We start from the raw sequence: 19,639 nt of genomic DNA on the forward strand, positions 1-19,639 counted from the left end.
CAGGGGCCTCGAGGAGACAGGACTGGCTTCAGAAATTCACTGCTTTTGTTAGAAGTCTTAAAATAGCCAATACCCAGAAAATGTAAATGTTGATTATGTCGTGTACTGGGGATGGGAAATAATTGAAAGAGCAGGGGGAGTGTGAGAGTGTCACAAGATCCCTGTCCCAGAGTGCCTGAAGGGAAAAGAGGCAACAAATGCATCAACCCCCTTAGAAGAAAAAACCTGTAGTGATGGGTAGTGTAAGGAGAAGTGTTAAACCAGGTGCTTCATGTAGGACAATAAAGCATGATAATAAAGATAAAATGCATCTTCTGGGCAGAGAGAGCAGGGCCTGGCAGCTGGGGAGATGTGACAGCAGAAGGAAGGGAATTCAGGAGCTGTACCTGGAGTCTGAGCCTGTGTGCTTCTATGGGGATGATCCTCAGGATGGGCAGCTCCACCACCGGGACACGGGGCTTGCTCGGGATAAGGCAGCCCTGCTCTACATCCCAGTCTGCTCCTTCCAGGAACAGGCCAGAAACATAGCAGCCTGCAAAGGCAGAAAATGCAACATTTGGGTAAACTGAGCTCCTGGAAAAGATCTAGGAGACCTTTAAAGGTAACTGTTCCTGCAGTCCCTGTTCTGGGCACTACAGTCATCACAAACACACTGCATCTCCAACTGCAGCTGCACAGGGTGCAGCTTTGTTTTTATCATCCTGCAGTATTAGGAAATCAAATTAAATTCTCAGTTGCACTACACAAGATGAACAGTAGCAGGAATAAAAATGTGATTTGCTGCCCTCCAATTGCCCAAGTCACAGAGAGCTTTGTAACTCCCCTGGGCCTGATCATTGGGTCACTGAGAGCAGGTAAAGGGTCGGGACAGTTGTTCTGGTACAAATACCAAGTACAGCATTTACATTTAACAAAAAAAAATAAAGACTTCTTTCCTCCTCTGTTCCTAATCAGAGCTGGTACTCAGAGCCTTGCTTAGCTGCTCCCTGTACCCAGCTTATTATATTTAGTTACTAGAGCAGTGCTAGTCATAGAGAGCCCATAAAGAGAGATTTTCACATTAAATGATACATATTTACAGGTACTTTTTGCTTTAGTACATTTCAATACTTTATTTGTGGTGTAAATAGATCTTTACAAGCTGCTGGGATTGGTAATGTTCTAGGCATAAAGAAATCAGTGTCATTATATACACACATATATATATACATACATATATACCTATATATGTGTATATATATGCACATAATATATATGTATACATTATGTATATGTATATATTTATATATAGGGAGCAAGCAAGGGGGACCTGTAAGTTCAAATCCCTGCCTGTGGGTGGGAAGAGCTTCATGCACACTGGAGCTCTGTAGGACCAGAACCCAGCTACTTCCCAGCTGGAAATGATGAGGACTGGGAAATGCAAACCCAAGGCAAACACCTGCCAAGGTTTAACCAAAGTAGTTTAGTGTGCCAAGCAATTTCTTTCACTCACCAATTAACTACTTTTTGCCAAACAACTGTGAAAACACCTACCCTGAATGGATTCAGTGATGTCTTCTGCTTTCCTGTACTTGGTTACCTCTGTGTAGAGGGTGGAGTGATCCAGGGGCCACCTGTTTTTCCTGCAGGTGGCTTGAACAAGAGCAGTCAGGTAGGACTCAGGAATGTGCAGGCCTGACAGCCACATCACCTCAGGCTCACCATCGCTGACCTGCAAGCACAGACAGGGAAGGGCAGCACCTGGTACTCACCCCAGAGTGCCCTGAGAGAGGAGCTGGGTGAGGCTGCCTTGCATCCACAGTTACGCAATGGTGGCACTCAGTTCAAGAACTTACCTGAAGTGTTCACTGGCTTCTGCACCAGCCTGCACAGCTCATCGTGCAGGTTAACACAACAAAAGGATTCTGGAGGCACTTGCTTACCCAGCTGGTGTACTGCTCATATCGAGCTCTAAAGAAAATAATCCAGTTCCCAAGGGTTTTGAGGGTGTCGGGGGCCAGCCGCCGCCAGATGCCGGGAATCTGCCCATTGAAGAGAGCCTGAGCCACATCATCCAGCTCACTGCTCATTCCGACCTCCCCAGCCAGGGCCTGCAACAGTGGTGAGAGTTCTGAGGGCAGGCACAGCCCAGCTGTCCCCTCCAGCTGCTGGGATTTTACTTACACGCTGCAGCTCAGCCAACGACTTTGCCATTCGAACGATGAGCTTGTTGAAACGCTCCAGCTCCTGCAGCAGCACCACAGTCGTAGGGGAGATGTTCACGCCGTAACTTTTGCGTATGTGGTCAAGATCGAATACTTGAGGTAATTTGTTCTCTATATCCTTGGCAACATTTGCAATGTATTCATCCCGACTAATTCCTGCCCCAGTTTCACCTGAAACCAAAAAATGTTGGTGAGATTAAATCTGTACTGAATCTGAGAGAAGGCTGAGAGCTGAGCCACGTTCTGGCATCAGTCTCCCCCGCTTCTGCTCTGACATTTGCCCACAGCCCTGCAGATCTCCAGCTGTGCCTCTGGGCAGGTTGGGCTGCTCCCAGCCTGGCAGGGCTTTGCTCCCCAAGGGCCCCAGGGTCACTCCCCACACACAGGGGCTGCTGTCACTGTCCCCAGGGCTCAGCACTCGTCCCTGGAGGTTTCCTGTTCACAAAGCCAGTTCAGGTCAGACAGGGCACGCACCAGTCTGGGGCTGCAGGTCGAGCAGGTGGCCCCACATGTCCCGCACTGCCTGCATGTAATACCCGATCTCGGCGTTGGCGTGGAGGCCCAGGACCTCGGGGGTGTTGGAAAGTGGCAGAGCTTCTATGGCCTCTGGAATACAACCACACAAACTCTGGTAACCCAGAACACCACAGCAATTTTGCTGCTGATCTGCTTAAATAAAAATATCTAAAAATAAAAATGTTAAACCTGGTGTTGGAGCAATGCACAGATTGAATAAACATTTCTAAACACACAGAGACACCCCCATAGAAATATTATATATCACTTTAAAAAATTACCACACTGCTTTACGGTTTTTGTGGTTTGGGTTATTTTTGTTTGTTTTTTTTAACACCCAAGGAGCTCAGTGACAAGCTCATGTTCCAAAGGAGTGCTCCTGTAAAGCAGAGGATTGTGACACTGCAATCCATGCACCAGCAGTGCCTGGTGTTCTGTTCACACCCAGCAGCAGTGTGTGGAGACTGTACAGGGGAAGCAGACTTTTTTTTTTTAATATAGCAGGAGCAGCATTTCTTACCAACATAGTCATCTTTTCCCTTCCCATCTGGAATTTTATAATCGACTGTGTCACTTTTGTAGAAGTGGAACACCTGGAATGTGTCAAACAGGAAATCCCCAAGGTACTCGTCCATGTAGACAGTCAGGATGCGCCGGTCAAAGCTGTCGATTGCGCGCCCGCCATACATGACCTGGAAATCAGTGACAGCAGTGCCACAGCACTGGCTTTTGGAGCAGAAAATACAGTTTAAAAAATCACTGAAAGGTCAAAAATGCTCTTTGCAGTGGCTGTGGTGTAACACTGTCTCCCTTATGGATCCCAAGGACATCTCCAGTCCCCTCTCAGGGGGACAGGAAGGAAATATTTTGGAGAGAGCTGCTCTGGGCACTCCTAATGGCCCATCTGGATGATTTATGTGCAGGTACCTTCCTGAGGAACCATCTCATGCTCAGCTGGGATCCAGTGCTGCAAAGCAACAGTTTCCTGCAGGACTTGGTGTTGCAGCAGCTGCCAGAGTTCTAAGAACACAACTTTGTACAGCTGCAGTGGCACCCCACGTGCAAACAGCACTGTGCTCTCCCAGCACAGGGTCCCAAGGGCTCTCTCAGAATTAATTAAGCACCATCACTCCCTGCTGTGCAGTTGCACACAGTGGCCCTAATTCCCTGAGATTAAGGCCCTTGCTCAGGGCTACACTGGAGATTCAAACCTGCCCAGGAAATAGTCCCAGCTTTACCTGAGGCAGCCCATGCAGAAAGGAAACTTCACTCATCTGAATTGTGGCATTGTAGCACTCACCTCCCCGATAAGATACTTGAGACTGCTCCAAGGGATTTGATCATCGTTTTGTTCAAAAGCTTTTGTCAAGTATGTGTTAAGGATTTCCATGCACACCTAATGAATTGGTTGGAATATGTGAGATAAGATTCATAAATCAGATATACATATTCATAGGTTTTATTTAATGCAGTTCTTGTTGGAAAACTAACAATTACTTCTTTCTGAAATAATTAAAAAGTGAAGTATAAATCCTCTTAAGAAAAGAAACCCACGAGAGAGGTAATAAAAACATGAAAGATTGGGAATCTAATTTTTAGCATCCCAAATTGATATTATAGAGGATCAGGAGTCTACATGACTCGACAGAAGCAGAAAAAAATATTAAGTAAAATCTAATTGTGAGAAAGGTTAAAGCTGGATAAATTCTGTGTTTTCAAAAGTAATCTGAGCTACTCAAGAATATAAGAGGCACTGCAATTGTTTTCTTACCTGGAAATCAGATTCATTAAAATCATATGGTACATTCCAGCCAACCTTCCCAAACTTCCTTCTCTCCTGAACCACAGCATGGAAAAATGCCAAGACATAGACTAAGGATTTAAAGGCAGGATGTGGGCACTGCTCTAAGGCTTCTGGGGGAATTTTGAAGTAGGTGGCTCTCATATTCAGTTTCAGACCGTTAGGTGGTTCTGTTACAACCTATCAAAATAATCAGGGAAGCCATCAATTACTGGATAACTTGAGGAAAATAAGTTGCAAATGTATCACATGAAGTAAGCTATACAATGCAAGCTTGATATTTTGTTTTCCAAATCCCTATGAAATAATGGATATTTTCTTAAGTAAAGACATGAAACAAACCTTTTAAGTTTATCAAGGTAAACACACCTATGCAAAGATAACTCAATATTATTTTGGAATTAGTCATGTTATTGGCAAGACATTAATATTTCTCATTCTTGAAGATCTAATTTACTGAAATACCAGTACTTCACACATTTGAATGTGCCCTATATCCCCACAGTGAGATGCTTTAACAATGTGGCTTTACTGCTGATCAAACTGCCAGAGCTGCTTCCTGGCAGCTTTTTCAAAGGGCTCTAAACCCTCAGTTCTCACTGCTCCTGGCAAGACCCACAAAGCGCAGATCTGCAGCCTTTAAAAATCCACTCTGGCTCCCTTCCCACTGCAGCAGGACTGGGAGAACAGCCCAGAGCTGCCACTGCCACTGAGCCACTGCTTTCCAACCTGTGAAATGAAATAATGATGTTCACAAGACAGGGCACCATAACAGCAATAAAGCAGTCACAGAAAAGAACATTAGGGCAGAATCATGGCCTGTGCCTTCAAAATAATCAGCTCAGCTTTTAGTGATAAATACTGCAGCCTGAAGTAGCAGCTGGAAGCCATTATCCTATTCCAGCATCTGCTCCTGGCACTGCCAGGCTGACACAGCCTTGGTTCTGCACTGCAGCATCAGGGCTGACTGGGCTATTTCTGTCTCCAGGTACTCCTCACTTGTGGCAGCATTTAAAACTAAGGACCATTTGTCACATTTCCAGGTTTACTCACAAACCTCTGCTTTGAAATAACTGCTGAACAGTTTTCACCCAAAGAAAACATGCCAGTAAAATAAACAGGATGATGAAAAAAGGATTTGGCTTAAACAGAGACAAAAAGCAAGTCCATAAGCCTGGCCCAGTGTGCTGCACTCAGGTCAGGCTCTGGGCTGCTCTGTTGAGTGCCAGAGCCAGGACTGCCCCCCTGGCTGGGGCTTCCCCACCTTTAAGGCCTTCTGCAGGATTCCAATGGGGAAGCCTTCGGTCGGGTCAGTCGTCAGCCAGAGGCGAAATTCTTCGTGAGGCTCTGTGATTTTCTCCAGGGCCTTCTCCAGATGGACGAGCCACTTCACCAGAAGGTGACAGTTCTGCAGCATGAGCCACTGTCCATGAACCTCTGCTTCCTCCAGCATCTGCAAAGCGATCTGAGGACAGGAGGAGAACCATCTGTAGCTCTCCCTTTACCCTGAGAACAAACTGCCTCTGATGGGCTCATGCAGTGGAGGTTTCCTGCTGGGAAAGTGGTGGCCTAAATGAGTCTGATAGGAGTTCTCCCACTGGCTGAAATCATGGCAGATTCAATCAGCTGTTAAGCTCTGGACATCCTGCCTTAGTGTCCATAACAAAAAGGAAAGTCACAGGAAAGGCAGGAGCAGCAGCAAGAGAACTTTCTGGTAGCAAACACAATAACTTCCAACTCCTCATGTCCATTCACAGCAACATCTTCTCATCTTTACTTTTTTAACAGTTGAAAATCTGATTCTGGATCTACCCTCACCCAAACCAGAACAGCAACCAGTCAGCCAAGTGGCCCCTTTCATGTTCAGTAAAATGTTATTCCCAAACTGACAAATCTATGTCAGAACCATGAGGTAACTCCATTTAAAATGGAGCAGACTATGGAAAGGAAATTTGATCGGTCCCAGAGCATTGGGAGCATGGCTTGCAATTCACACTCACTGCACACAGCACATCCCCACCCTCCCATCCAAGTTACCTCTTCTTGGCCTTGTCCCATGGCCAGGAATTTGAGTCTATCTGCTTTAAAATCTGTCCTCTCAGCCAGTTTCATGAGGTCACTGACAGGATCAGAGCCAGGACTTAGGATAAAAACCACAGGTGACAAAGGGGTGCTCTGCTGCAGGATGGCATCAAAGCTGATCACAGGGGGTTGCACATACCTGGCAGAGGGAGAAGCCCAATAATTTGGATGATCTGCACAGAGCAGCTGCCCCGTGTGAACAGAGCCTTGGACACGAAGCACAAAGCTCACCACAGACTGCACATGGAAATCATTCACACACAACCCCTGCTCTGCTCTTTAGGCAAATTACAGAAGCATTGACAAAGCTGATCACAGCTCCAGCTCTGTGTGAGTGCTGTGCTGGGATGGCAGAGGGGACAGGGACTCACGTCTCGCCCATTGTCACTGTCACGTAGTCGGTCACCGCCCGGTACATCCGATCCACCCGGAAACAGCGCAGCAGGAGAAGCTTCTGGAAGTCTGAGACATTGCCCTCATAGTGCATGGGCAGTGGGATCTGCTCCAGAGCATCTGTGTCGAACCACTGGCAAGAAAAGACAGCACACAATGCAAACAAACCCAGTGGCTCTGTCAGGGAAATTACTAGGAAAGAGAAAATCAATTCGATGAATAAAGGGCCAAGAGACACAACACAAACAAAGTCAATCAGCTGCAAGTAAACATTAAAAGCTCAGGTGAATGTAAAAAATCCAACTTTTTCAGTATGAAGTATTCAAGTCCAGAAACACATTTGTACTTTCACTTTATGTCAACTAATTCTCTTAAGATGTAGAAAATAGCATCACAAGCAAAAAGGGATTAACAGATTGCTTGCAGGAAGATTTTCTATAAACCAAGAAGACATGGAATGAACTAAAGGAGCAACAAAGGAAATCTGTGTTTGTCAATAGCCTATAGAACTCACTGCCACAAGAAGATCAAAGCACAATTTAGCTGCACAAAAACACCACTGAAATGTTGACTGTTGAACAGAAAATTTCCACTGACTTCAACAGGGTAAATAACTCCTCTAAGGCATTTGACTGATAAATAAAAATTCTACAGTATACCAGGGAAGGTATTTTGATTGGTTTTTTAGATAATATAATCCTGAATTCTTCTGCAAATAAGCCAATCACTAACTGGGGTCAAAAGCAGAGAAAGGCCTGGAGGGAAGGAGCCCACAGTGACATCTCCTGTGGAGTGCTGTGACACATTGCATCCCACTTGAACATTGAATACCAGATGAAAAACTAGGAGAGAAAACAGCATTGCAAAAAAGCACGTACATTTTTCCATACATCTGGATTTTCTTCCACATCATCTGGAAGAGATTCAAATTTCTCAGGAAATAGTTCAGACAAGCGAATTAGGTCTTCCCAGCCTTGGTCTGGAAGCCAAGTGTATGGTTTCTTTCGGGCACTCTTCTCCAGGGAAATATTGCCTAGGCACATTAGAAACCAGAGTCAGTGTCCATGTCAGGAATCCTCCAATGCATGACCACACATACAGTCCCTCTGCACAGAGGAACCAAGGGGAAATTTGTTCCTGGAAGCACTGTAAGATTGGGCTGGTCTGCTGAAGGAAAGAAGGCATTTTACAAGTGCTTGCAAAAGCCAGAGTTTTATCTTTGCAAACAGTTCTAAAATTATGTGTACACAGTCAGAAAATAACTACAACATAGTCAGAAAATAATTACAGATTACTTTCCTCATGTAACACCCTAACAATCAGCTAATGTGAAATGGAAATAGCAGGATCCCAAGTTTGTGCAATCCAACAGTGCAGCTCTCCTCAGTGGGAGAGCTCCCCTTCTGGAGGTGCTGGCTCACAGTAAATCATCTCTAGTCAAAGATCTATCTTCAAAAGATCTTTTAGCTATTGCTATGCAGAGCTACATACTTACATATAAATATTCACTTTACCTTTCAAAAAGAACTCAAATTCTTCTTGTGGAACTCGACCCTCAGCTTGTTCTATCTTGACAGTCATATTAAAGGAGAATAATAACTTGTGCTTCTCGAACAAACCTGTGTTAAAAGGACATTTTCAAAAATCAGCTGCTAAAGCTTGTGGAACTGGAGCAGTTTTCAGGCCACATCCTGCATCTGTTGTGGGGTTGATGGGGAGCTCCACCCCTGGGAGGGCTCAAGGCCATTTTGGATGGGACCCTCAGGAACTTGATCTAGTGAGTGGCATCCCTGCCCATGGCAGGGGATTGGAACCAGATGATTCCCAAGGTCCCTTTCAACCCAAACCATTCTGTGATTCTATGATCTGGTCACCCTACAAAGATCATTTAGTTGATAGTTGGAATTGATATTCCTAAAGGTCTTCTCCAGCCTAAACAATGATTCTGTGATCAGGGGGATCAAAGCTGGAGCTTTGAATCAGACTTGAAGAGTCAATACAGCCCCTGTGAGCTCTATGGCTGCCTTTGCCATTTGTAACTGTGTTAAAAACATTTCTGCAAGAGTTACATGGGTAATGTGCAATGTCCCTTCTAACAGAAATAGCAGGGAGGAAAGTGAACCAGGAGCAGTGCTGAGACCTGAACATCACTGAATTCCCTGCTTGGTAACTTTCCTCTCTATCATGAACCAGCTGAAGTCAGGGCTTCACCTTTATTTGCACAACACAATCTCAGCCCCTGGCTAAACAGCACTGACCTGTGCAGCCATAGTTGTAGGTGTTGAAGGTCAGGGTATCCATGATGTTTTTTAACCTCTTAGGAAGAATAGGACTGGGCATGGATTTCCGAAGAGAGGATCCAAAAACCTCTAAGAAGGAGACCAGTGAGAACTGGTACATGATGTTGACAAATGCCATTTCAGCCAGCACAGAGAAGAGAATGGCCCCTCTCTTGGCAGCTGGTCTGTAGCCATCTCGGAGAAGGTCGATATCCGCCGCAGTCGTCGCCGCCAGCTTCAGTTTCTCAATCACCTGGGCAGACAGGGATTTGACACACCTGGAATTACTGTGCTGATCCAGAGTGGATCTATTCTATCACAGCAATCAGAGCTGCTCAGTGCCTGCCTCTCTGTGTGAATGTAGAGGGAATCTGGGCAGGTAACTCAAAAGAAGTTGTATGAATTATAAAAATTAAAAGTTAGATAAAATTACTCCCATCCTGTATATTTATGAAAAGTGAAGGGAAAGATTTTCAAAAAATCATGGAAATAGTATTAGTTCCAAAGCTGGGTTATGACCACCACTAGATCAGGTCCAGTGTGGCTTTGCCCAGCTGTGGCCTGAAAACTCCAAGGAGGGATTCTTTTGCTTTAGCACTGTAAACAAACATATTTTGGTCCTTTGTAGGACTTCCCTGAAGGTAGACTACATTCTGTTCATAGACACCCTTCTAAAAAGCCCAGAGCTGGTACCTCAGTAGCTTTGAATTTTGTCTCTTCCAAGGTTTGCACCAATTCCACATTGTCCAACATGTTTCCTGTGGAAGTTGACAGTCCATGAAGGAGAGTGTCTTCCAGATTTTTCAGCAGGTTTTTGTTTTCACTTGTCTCCTGGATGAGACGTTCTCTCTGCTCCTCCAACTCCCTCCTTTCAAAACCCGTAATGACACTGAGCAGCTGATCCTCTAGGCCCTTGAGTGTAACTACAGGTACAACACATGGACAGAACACAGAGTTTTGTAAGCACAGGACAGTTTTTATACAATTTATTTAATCTCTCATAAAACCACAGCAGTGCAACAGAGTGACTTGGTTAATGACTGTGTATCTTAATTCTACAAAAGCATCCTCACCTGACCAGTACAGGAAGAGATATTTAGCTCAGTTGCAGATTAGAAGAGAGAACTGAGAAGGACTTTCTACTGAATAAGATGCTGAGCATAAGGGACAGTAAGAATTTTTTAGTTTCTTCCATGTTTCAGACAATGACCCTAAATTTGCACAACAGCATAATCCCTACTTTGTTACTAAGTACACTTGAGCTTACCTGTATAATTGATAACAATAGCTCTGCCAAACACAGAGGGAGAAAACTTTGGGCTTGCTAATTTGGTGTTCAGGTACATTTTAAAATTACTGTCATAGTCAACCTCTTTGTCCCCCAGGACAACGAATGCTCGGCCCTGTGCAACTTTGACATTCTTCTCTAAGACATTGTCTATCACAGGGTCGATGTATTCATCAACACTGTGCACCAGGAAAGGGGTTCCAAACTTTATGGCCTGTTCTAGCTGTTTCAGGAAATCTGGGTCATTAAAGGAAGCCATCTGCAAGAGAACAATGGGAAAACATGAAAGGAGAACTGATATTTATATTGCTGAACATTATTATTTTGCAGAGCTGCCAACACTAATGAAGTTTGTTCTTTCCTGCTTTTTGTCTTTCCTCTCACAGATTATATAAACTGCAGTTGCACAAAACAGTAAAGGTGTTTTTCTTCTGATTAGCTGAGAATAATTTCCATTTGGAAATTACCCTTTAAAGTTTTAGCTGTGCCTCTAAGTGTGTTTATTGTCCTACATGGAAGGTCCATCCTGTAGCTGAGATAAATCCCAATCTGCAGACAGGATGAAAGAGCTGGGGTTATTCATTCTGAAGAAGGTTCCAGGGAGACTTTATAGCACCTTTCAAAACCTAAAGGGGCTCCAAGAGAGCTGGAGAGGGGCTTTTGGCAAGCACATTTAGCAACAGGACAAGGGGGAATGGCTTCAAACTGAATGAGGCCAGGGTTAAATTAGATATTAGGAAGGAATCCTTCTCTGTGAGGGTGCTGAGGCCCTGGCACAGGTTCCCAGAGAAGCTGTGGCTGTGCCATCCCCAACAGTGTCCAAGGCCAGGTTGGATGAGGTCCCTGCCATGGCCAGGGGTGGAACTAGAAGGTCCTTGCCAATCAGAACCATTCAATAATTGTGTGAAATATAACTGGTTCCTCATTCAAGGTGACAGATATTTATGCAGCTTTCAAAACAATCAGTAATGAGGTAAAGCAATCTTCCATCTTTACCTTCAGATTATTCTTTTCTTCTTTCTTCTTAATCCAGTGCAGTGCCTGCTGCTGTGGGTCAATGCAGAGCGGGAAGCGGCTGGAATAGGTTGTCAGGATTCCATTCTGGACAGAGAGCTCATCTGGGGGCAATCCTTGAGAAACCCACCTGGGAACAGAATGGGCCAAAGACCAGCCTGGGATGAAACCTCGATGGAAGAGCAGCACATTTAATTTATCAGAAAAATGATTGCAACTCACAGAAGCACACAAGGGCACACACACAGTGTATGTGATCATGGGGACAGTGCCACAGCTCAGACTGGCTCATTGTAGCTGCACTACTCAAAGCACTGACTGCTGCCTTAGGTGAGCAGTCCTGTGGTAGTTGATACATGGGGTACCTGGGCTTAGGTTTAATACCAAACCCATTGAAGTCAATGAAAAGACACTTATTAGGTTATGGAAACATATTCTATAGAGAATTCCTAAAAAACTTCCTAGAAATTGTATTCCATGTGTCTCAGCTCAGTGAATGTCTCTGGAGTGTTAAGTACAAGAGTTGTGGCAAACAAATGGCCCCTGTTAATCAGAAGGACATGAAGGATTCTCTCTCTGGTGTGGCTGTGCGCCTCCACCCACAAATGCCAGTTCTGTGCTAGAGACTCAGCTCCAGACTCCCACTTATAATGTCACATTCACAGTCCTTGGGTCTCCTGACTGGACATACCTGCTCACCTCCACCTCATCAGTCAAGAGGCTCTCTAATTTAAATGGATGGCTGACAGGGATTTCTCGTGAGAAAATATCTTCTTGCCACACTTGATAGAGCATTTCATGGCGGAACTCCCAGCTGAAGGCTCCCACATAGCACAGAAAGGCAGCAGCGAGCAGACAATCTCCAAGCAACTTCACCTTTCGTATTTCTAATTCCTTGAATTCCTCTGTCCACCTGATAGAATTATATGGGAGATTCTGTACCAGAAAAATGAGGTTTATGTGCAGAATTTCCTGCTACTTTAGATACAGGTTGAGAATTTGGAATCAGTTTTCTCTTGCTATTATAGAGACACTGAGTGGATCTGAACCTTCTTCCATTTAATCTCAGATATTTTCCAAGAGCTAATGGATAACAGCTCAGAAGAGATAATAGCTCTTCTCAGAAACAAACACGATAGAAAGCAACATTTTCAAAAATGTCTCCATCAGATAGATTTTATTCTTGACACATGAACCTCTGGTGTCAAAAATGATCTCTTTGAATCTACACTTACCTCTCATTCTCAGATTTCAAGCCAGCAATGAGCTTGTCAGCAGCCTCTAATCTTCTCTGCATTATCTCTGCTTCTGCTTGTAACTTTTGGTTTTCTTTTATTGCCAGCTCATATTTTTCCCCCAAAGATCTAAGCTCCTCCTGAAGGGCAGCCAGCTCTGCCTGTATCTTTTCCAGTTCCCGCTTACTTAATTCGTAGTTCCGTTCTAGCCTGGCCACCTAAAGTACATTTTGAAGGAAACATAAGAGTGTCAGAGGACAGAAGGATTTTGGAGACAAGTATTAAGTTCTCATATTTCTGTTGGTCATATCATATTCTTCAAAGTGTTCTGGTAATAAACAGTGCAAGCCAAAATATCTGACAGTGTCACCCTCCTTTCCCCATGCCAAATACACATCATGGTCTGACACTGCAGCTCCAAAGCAGAGAAATCTCCCAGTTTTAAACCCACAAGGAATATTAAAGCACTGGAGGTCAGTAGGACTCTCATGCCCTGACAAAAAGAATGGTTTGTTTGCTTAATAACAGTAATATTAAGGCTCCAAAAATAGACAGACACATCATCTAGTGAATATACTTTCTCTGTAGTCAGTTGTTCATAACAACCTTTTATCGACAAAATTTCCCAGTGTCATCTATTGGACATTAGATTTCCCTTGGTAATACAGCTGAATTTCCAGTCAGCCTAGAAAAAGCTAATCAAAAGGTCTGTGCTTAAGAAACATGGATTAGTGTACTACTGACCTCTGCTCTGTCCAAATGCCATGGGTTTTAAAGTTTGTTTTTAGTAAACAGCCCTAAACTGTGTTTTTCTAAGGATGTTAGATTACAAAATTCCAGCTGAACATGTTCCTCCCTCATCCCTCAAGCACTGGTATGGATGACAACCCACAGTGCACCATCCTGACACAACAAATACAGTAATTTATGACTGACAACCTGTTCCACTGCTACTGCAATAGCTCTCCTAAACACCACTTTTTAAGCACTTCAATAGGAAAAGTGGGCAGTCTATGAAACAGTCAAGTATTATCTTTTCCATCAGGATCACATTTTGACCTTCTCTGAGTTTGATTCCAACATATTTTACCTTTTCTTCCTTTGGCTTGACTGTTTTAACTACATCACAGTAGGTCACCACTGCTTCAGCAAACTTAACATTCCCAGTCCTGCTCTGCTGATAACTTCCATTTCAGCCCACGTTGTATTAAGATCTTTAAGAGAGCTACATTAGCAAACACAAAATATTGCAAAGTGAGTTGAATAACTGTGCAAAAACCCACAAAGAAATAGCCATTCCTACCAGCAGCATGGCAGACAATAGGAAATTTTTGTCAGAATATTAAAGAGACTCTGTTGGCTGTTGCCATTAACAATACCCTGCATTCACTGCTGGTACAGAACAGGAGTTCACCTCTCATAGCTTTCACATGGCTCCATGGAATCTCCCTAAAATCCGTCGTCAGCAGAAGCCGCAGGAAATTTGTGTCAGCCATCATTGCTTTGGCATTCTTCCAGTTTTGTTCTTTGTAACCTCTCATTATAAGAATACAGTCCAGAACAACCTGCACCTGTTTTGGGGGTGTTGCAAAGGATCTGGAGAACAGGTGAAAGGGATAGAGGAAGAGAAAAAAGGAGATAAAGCACATGATGCCACACATGGGTACTTTCTGTTAAGAGAGGCATTGCAATACAAGAGCTTGTACATAAGACAAGCCATCAGTGAAAAAGATAACCCAAGTCAGACTATAAATTATTAACTACTCAAAAGCTCAAAACCAATTATTGTATTCAGATAATTTGATCCACAAAATACTAATGGATTTCAACAGTGGAAAGTTTCAAACACTCAGCCTCAATATTCTTTCCTAGGGCAGTGAAGCAGCTGGAGAAAAATCCAGAGATCTATGAGAGAAAGGAAACTGAACAAGTGTGGCAGGGAAGTGAGAGCCATTGCTATTTTGGGCACAACTATTTCAGGGAGAGCCAAAGACTGGATGTGTCTTTGTATCAATCCTCAAAAAAAAGATGTATTGTCAAAATTCAGGGAGGAATAAATTCAGCAGAGGAATACATTTTCTTTCTATGAAAGTATCCCTGTCATAACTGGGGACACATAACTGTCATGTGTTCCTACTTACATAGGAAAAAAAGAGGAGGAATGAACAGGTTTGGACAGCCATTGCTCAGGCAAAAATCAGAGCAGGTTCTGGTGCATCAGACACAGGCCAGAGAATGATGGGGCAAACAGCAAAGGCCTGGAAGAGCTGCCTTAAGGCAAAGCCATGGGCTAGAAATCAGGGCATTCTGTTGTGACCTCTGACAATTGATGTCCTGACCTTCACAGACAGGTGAGGAAGATGAGGTTAAGGCTCAGATCCAGAAAACAAAGGTCTCTCAGTGTATTTCCAAGAGGTTATGCCACTGTAGATACAAATGAGTCACCTGAGTTCAGTAACTTCTGCCTTGTCCAGCTTCTCGACCTCTCGTTTGGCAGCTTCCATCATAGGCTTGATTTGATCCAGTGCTGCCTCAGCCTCTGCCTTCTCCACTGCAATAATTGCATTCTGCTCCTGTATCTCTATAGCTTTTTCTTCACCCATCTTTTTCTTCTCCTCAGCTAGTAATTGTAAAGGCAGGACCATAAATGCATCATTCAAGTTTGTATACAGAACATACACTGATACACTAACAGAGATTTACTCTTTGCTGAAAATCAGAAATTACCATCAAGTCAGAACCTTTTGCTGCCAGCTTGTCTCTGGTTACAGCTACATCCCCAGGTTAGGAACAGTTAATGTTCACATGCACAATCTCTTTTCCTCCATGTTTCCCTCTGATTTTTCTCTAATACTGAATTTCTGAATCAGGAGTTGCCTTCCTTGCCACTGCCTTTCCCACATTATGCCCTACACCTTGGAAAGGGAAGACAAGGGCAGGCAAACATGGGACACCTCAGTGGTTTAAACTACCCACCTATTTCTGTATTTTTTTTAATGTCTCGTAACAAGGCCTCACAAGCAGCTGTTTTTTCTGTCAGCACAATCTTTTGCTCAGCAAGTTTTATGTTCAGCTCAGCCAGCTGTACAGCAGCTTCTTTCAGTTTAACTAAGCCCCCATCCAGCCGTTTACATTGTTCTAGGCAGGAAAAAAAGGGAAAAAGTCAGTGATTCATTAATTCATTGTGTTCAAGCACACAGCAACAGACAATCTCACAAAGAGAATATATCTTAGAGGTGCACTGAGAGATATTCCTTTCCTGAGCCTCCCAGCCAAAATGATGTTAAGGTCACTTGAGCTGACACAGTGGCCCTGTGACACAACTTATTTGCCATATTACACTGTTTGTGTTTTATCCTCTTCACATATTTCAGTGCCACTGAAGTATGAATAAGAATTGCTGCTTAAGAAGAAAGTTAAACCCTGAGTGAGGCTGTGCTGGTATTAGATTTCATCACTACTCTTCCCCAAGCAGAGGAGTGTGTGGTTTGGAGATTCTGGCTCATGTTCATTCACAAAACTATTTGAGGAGAGCCCATTGTTTGACAGAGTCTGAACATTCACATGGAGGCAGGATTTTGGGTCAATGTCAAAACACAGCCCCACAGCTGAGTGCCAGCACAGCATTTGAGATACTACTGCTAACACAGTTTTTCCATATTCTGGGTAATATGTAGGATTCTCACCAGAACTTCTTTTGGTTTCAAAATATTTAAATCACTTATTAAAAAGGAGAGAACATCTACATAGACTTACCTAAAATGAACTCATTTTTCTCCTCCAGCAATTTTGCATAGGTATTGAGAAAATCAAGAAAATTTTTTGGTGTGACGTGATTTATACGTCTCAGTTTCTCCAGAAATTTCTTGCTGAAACTCCCAACAGATTCATGCACCATGACAATGTGGTCAATCACTGACTGGAAGTTCTCTGGTGGGATGCGTGGGTTTTTTTCTAAAATTGGGCAGAAGAAAGAAAAAAAAAAATTTAAAAAAGATTTATGGCTTTTTCAGAGTACACCAATTACCATCTTTCTCATGTACATCTAAGCCAGGCACAAAACAAGTCTTTTCTGGGGCAAAAAGCAAGACCAGGGTAGAGCCAGAAGGGAACCTCCTGGTAGACAGCCCCCAGAGTTAGGAACTTGAATTTTAGCAATATAAAAAATCTATTTGATTAAGAAACTGCCATCCAGTGACATTTTTTGGCTGGGTTTTTGCATTACCCATTTAGACTCAAGGTAACAAGCACAATGGGAAATGAAATTGTGAAATGTTCAACAACTACAAAGTAAAGAATGCATTTCTCAGGCTATGCCATGGGTTAAGGGGTTGAAATACTGACATGTTACATACCCAGAAAGGATTGTGCAACTGCACACAAGGCCTGGGCAGGCCAGGGCAAGAACCAGTCAATACCAGTGTTGTTGACCAGACCTTAAAATAAAAGGACAGTGTTATCTGAAAAATTCCTTTGTAAAATTAATCCCTTATCAGACAGACAATCCTCTAATTTACTTTATTCACATCAATAATTTGCAAATTAGTCTCGACTCCTTCTTAGTAACAGAATTTACCACCAAGTCCATACTTCCATTTTGACAATAAATAATGAGCTTTGCCCCTGTGTCCTGCTAACCCCCTGTACCATCCCTTGGGCTCTGCAGGACACAGTCAGGAGCTGCAGGAAGGTGTTTTAGGCCCTGGTTTAGCATTCCCACCTGTACCCATCTTTCAGTCTCTTCTGTTCCCAGGACTCCTTTCAGCCACCTGCAGCACCTGCCAGGCTCAGGTGTTTTATCTCTCTGTGGGAGTCTCTCCCACCATGCCCTTTTTTTGGCTATGGATACAAAACTGTTTCTTTCCCCACCATCACAGTTTCATAACGATTTAACACCATGGTGTCTGCTGTAAACTACAGAAGAGAGGCTGCTGGCAAAGGCTGTGTATTTCCAGTTCAGTGAGGATGACCAATTGATTTCTAGCTGTTCAGCTGGAAAATGAACTGATCTGATAAAAGCTAATCAATATTGTTCACTAATAGGTGGTAATTACAGTAATTTCACGATTATAAGCCGCACTGAGTATAAGCTGCACTTTGGGTTTGGACCAAAATTTTAGTCAAAAATGGTGCTGCTTATAATCGTGAAATTACTGTAACTGGAAAAAAATCCCATGCAATGCAAATCCTTAATCATGAAACCTGTTCTACTTAGTTTTAGCTGCCAGACATCTCTCAGTGTCCACTGGAGATTTTTCTCTTGCCTGTAAATCTGTATTTCACAGGGAAGGGACTAAGCACTGTGTACAATTGATACCTGGGAAATTTCTGCACCATGTTCTCAGGTCGTCCCCAACTGGGGACATTCCCAGGACAATGTGAAGGTTGCTTGCACATTTGCTCACAAAATACTGCCAGATACTCTCTTTAGCTGGGCCCACGTCAGCTCTAGCAGCTTCTTCTGCAATCTGACTTAGTATGGCATCTTTTTCATCATCTGCAAAAAGGGCTGGCACCATCCCTGTAACATAAGGACAGAAGAATGCTGGTGAGAACAACCAGTAAGAGGAAACCATATGGCTGGGGACAGGGCAGATGAGAAACCAATTTTAAACCTAGTTCTGCAAAAATGATTCTGAGTAGTTTTGAATGAACCAATTAATCTCTCTATGCTTCTCCTCATTCCCATAGTCATCATGGAAAATAGGTCATACTTGGGATTTAGGGGAACAATTAATGCATTTTTGTTTGGGCTTCAGCAACATATACAAAATGTCACAGGACTCTGGAAAGAAAATCTTCATTAGTGTCTGTGAACAATCAGTTCACATTTTTGTTCTCTTAATCTTGTGGCAAATACTGCATAAGTAACCTAATGACAGACCAGGGACATGGAAAACTAGAATAAGGAAAGGGATAAAATCAACTCGTCTGTTCTCATATCAGACTGGGTAGGAATTTCTATAGAGAGGGTGGTCACACAGTTCCAGCTGCTGCTCATTTCCAGCTGCTTCCTTCACTAGGAGATACCAAATTACATTTCAGGACATATGTACATAAATATACATATGGACAGTTACTGCAATTCAGGTGAATGCCACTCAAAAGACAATCGGACAAGTGGGTTTGTGGCCAAATGCAGCTGAAGTTTCTCTCAGTCTTGGAAGAAATCTGAGACTCCTCCAGCATCATCACCAGCATGAATGAACCCTATAACCTCTCCAGGCAAACAAATTACTTTAAGAAGATTCCAGAAAGCCATCATTAAGGCAAATACCATTTCAGGTAATACTGAAAGGTGTAACTAAAGCAGCAGAGGACACAGGGTGAACCAGCAATAGCTGTATCAAGGATACAGTTGAGAGACTGTGAGTCACAAGCAGAGAGGCTGCCAGTGGCACCTGAAGTCAACATGTTGTTGATGAGTTCCAGGAAGCTCTCTTGTGCCACGTGGCCATCTGTAAACAAGAAGACCATTGACTTGTCATCAATACCCAGCTTCTGGTACAAGTTTTTCAAATCATCTCGGAAGTTATTTTCTCCGTATCCTCGACTCAAGATGATTTCAAATACCTAAGGATGAAAACATACACTGAGAAGACACAGATGGATCCAAGATATGATGGTAACTGAATTTCAATTAGACTGAATCAAGGGGGTTGGTTTGGCCCCAGTCATCAGTAAATATTTAAGTATCAATAAAATTGTGCATTTGTACAACCCTGCAGGCTGGCATTTTCAAAATTGCTTTGTGTTCATCCTCCTTTTTTGTTCTTTCCTTCCAAGCCTTTTTAAGTAAAGTGCCTCTGAGAGGAACATTTCCTCTC

At 43.3% G+C, this 19,639-nt stretch overlaps 1 protein-coding gene across 1 annotated transcript in view; it reads right to left on the reverse strand.

Annotated features, from left to right (window-relative positions):
- DNAH10 (dynein axonemal heavy chain 10) overlaps positions 1 to 19,639 on the reverse strand; it is a 49,515-nt gene that overhangs the window by 1,275 nt on the left and 28,601 nt on the right. Inside the window, 28 exon segments of the mRNA XM_033075852.2 lie at positions 387 to 532; positions 1,534 to 1,711; positions 1,923 to 2,090; positions 2,164 to 2,375; positions 2,679 to 2,810; positions 3,241 to 3,412; positions 4,021 to 4,116; positions 4,492 to 4,701; positions 5,786 to 5,986; positions 6,559 to 6,742; positions 6,975 to 7,129; positions 7,875 to 8,029; positions 8,511 to 8,615; positions 9,255 to 9,528; positions 9,969 to 10,198; positions 10,543 to 10,822; positions 11,560 to 11,707; positions 12,269 to 12,490; positions 12,813 to 13,030; positions 13,903 to 13,970; positions 13,973 to 14,037; positions 14,217 to 14,408; positions 15,258 to 15,432; positions 15,789 to 15,950; positions 16,569 to 16,766; positions 17,168 to 17,248; positions 18,130 to 18,333; positions 19,214 to 19,385. Of these exon segments, the coding sequence (XP_032931743.1) occupies positions 387 to 532; positions 1,534 to 1,711; positions 1,923 to 2,090; positions 2,164 to 2,375; positions 2,679 to 2,810; positions 3,241 to 3,412; positions 4,021 to 4,116; positions 4,492 to 4,701; positions 5,786 to 5,986; positions 6,559 to 6,742; positions 6,975 to 7,129; positions 7,875 to 8,029; positions 8,511 to 8,615; positions 9,255 to 9,528; positions 9,969 to 10,198; positions 10,543 to 10,822; positions 11,560 to 11,707; positions 12,269 to 12,490; positions 12,813 to 13,030; positions 13,903 to 13,970; positions 13,973 to 14,037; positions 14,217 to 14,408; positions 15,258 to 15,432; positions 15,789 to 15,950; positions 16,569 to 16,766; positions 17,168 to 17,248; positions 18,130 to 18,333; positions 19,214 to 19,385 (4,803 nt within the window).

Source organism: Catharus ustulatus, chromosome 18, assembly GCF_009819885.2.
Source record: "Catharus ustulatus isolate bCatUst1 chromosome 18, bCatUst1.pri.v2, whole genome shotgun sequence".
Classification (NCBI taxonomy): domain Eukaryota; kingdom Metazoa; phylum Chordata; class Aves; order Passeriformes; family Turdidae; genus Catharus; species Catharus ustulatus.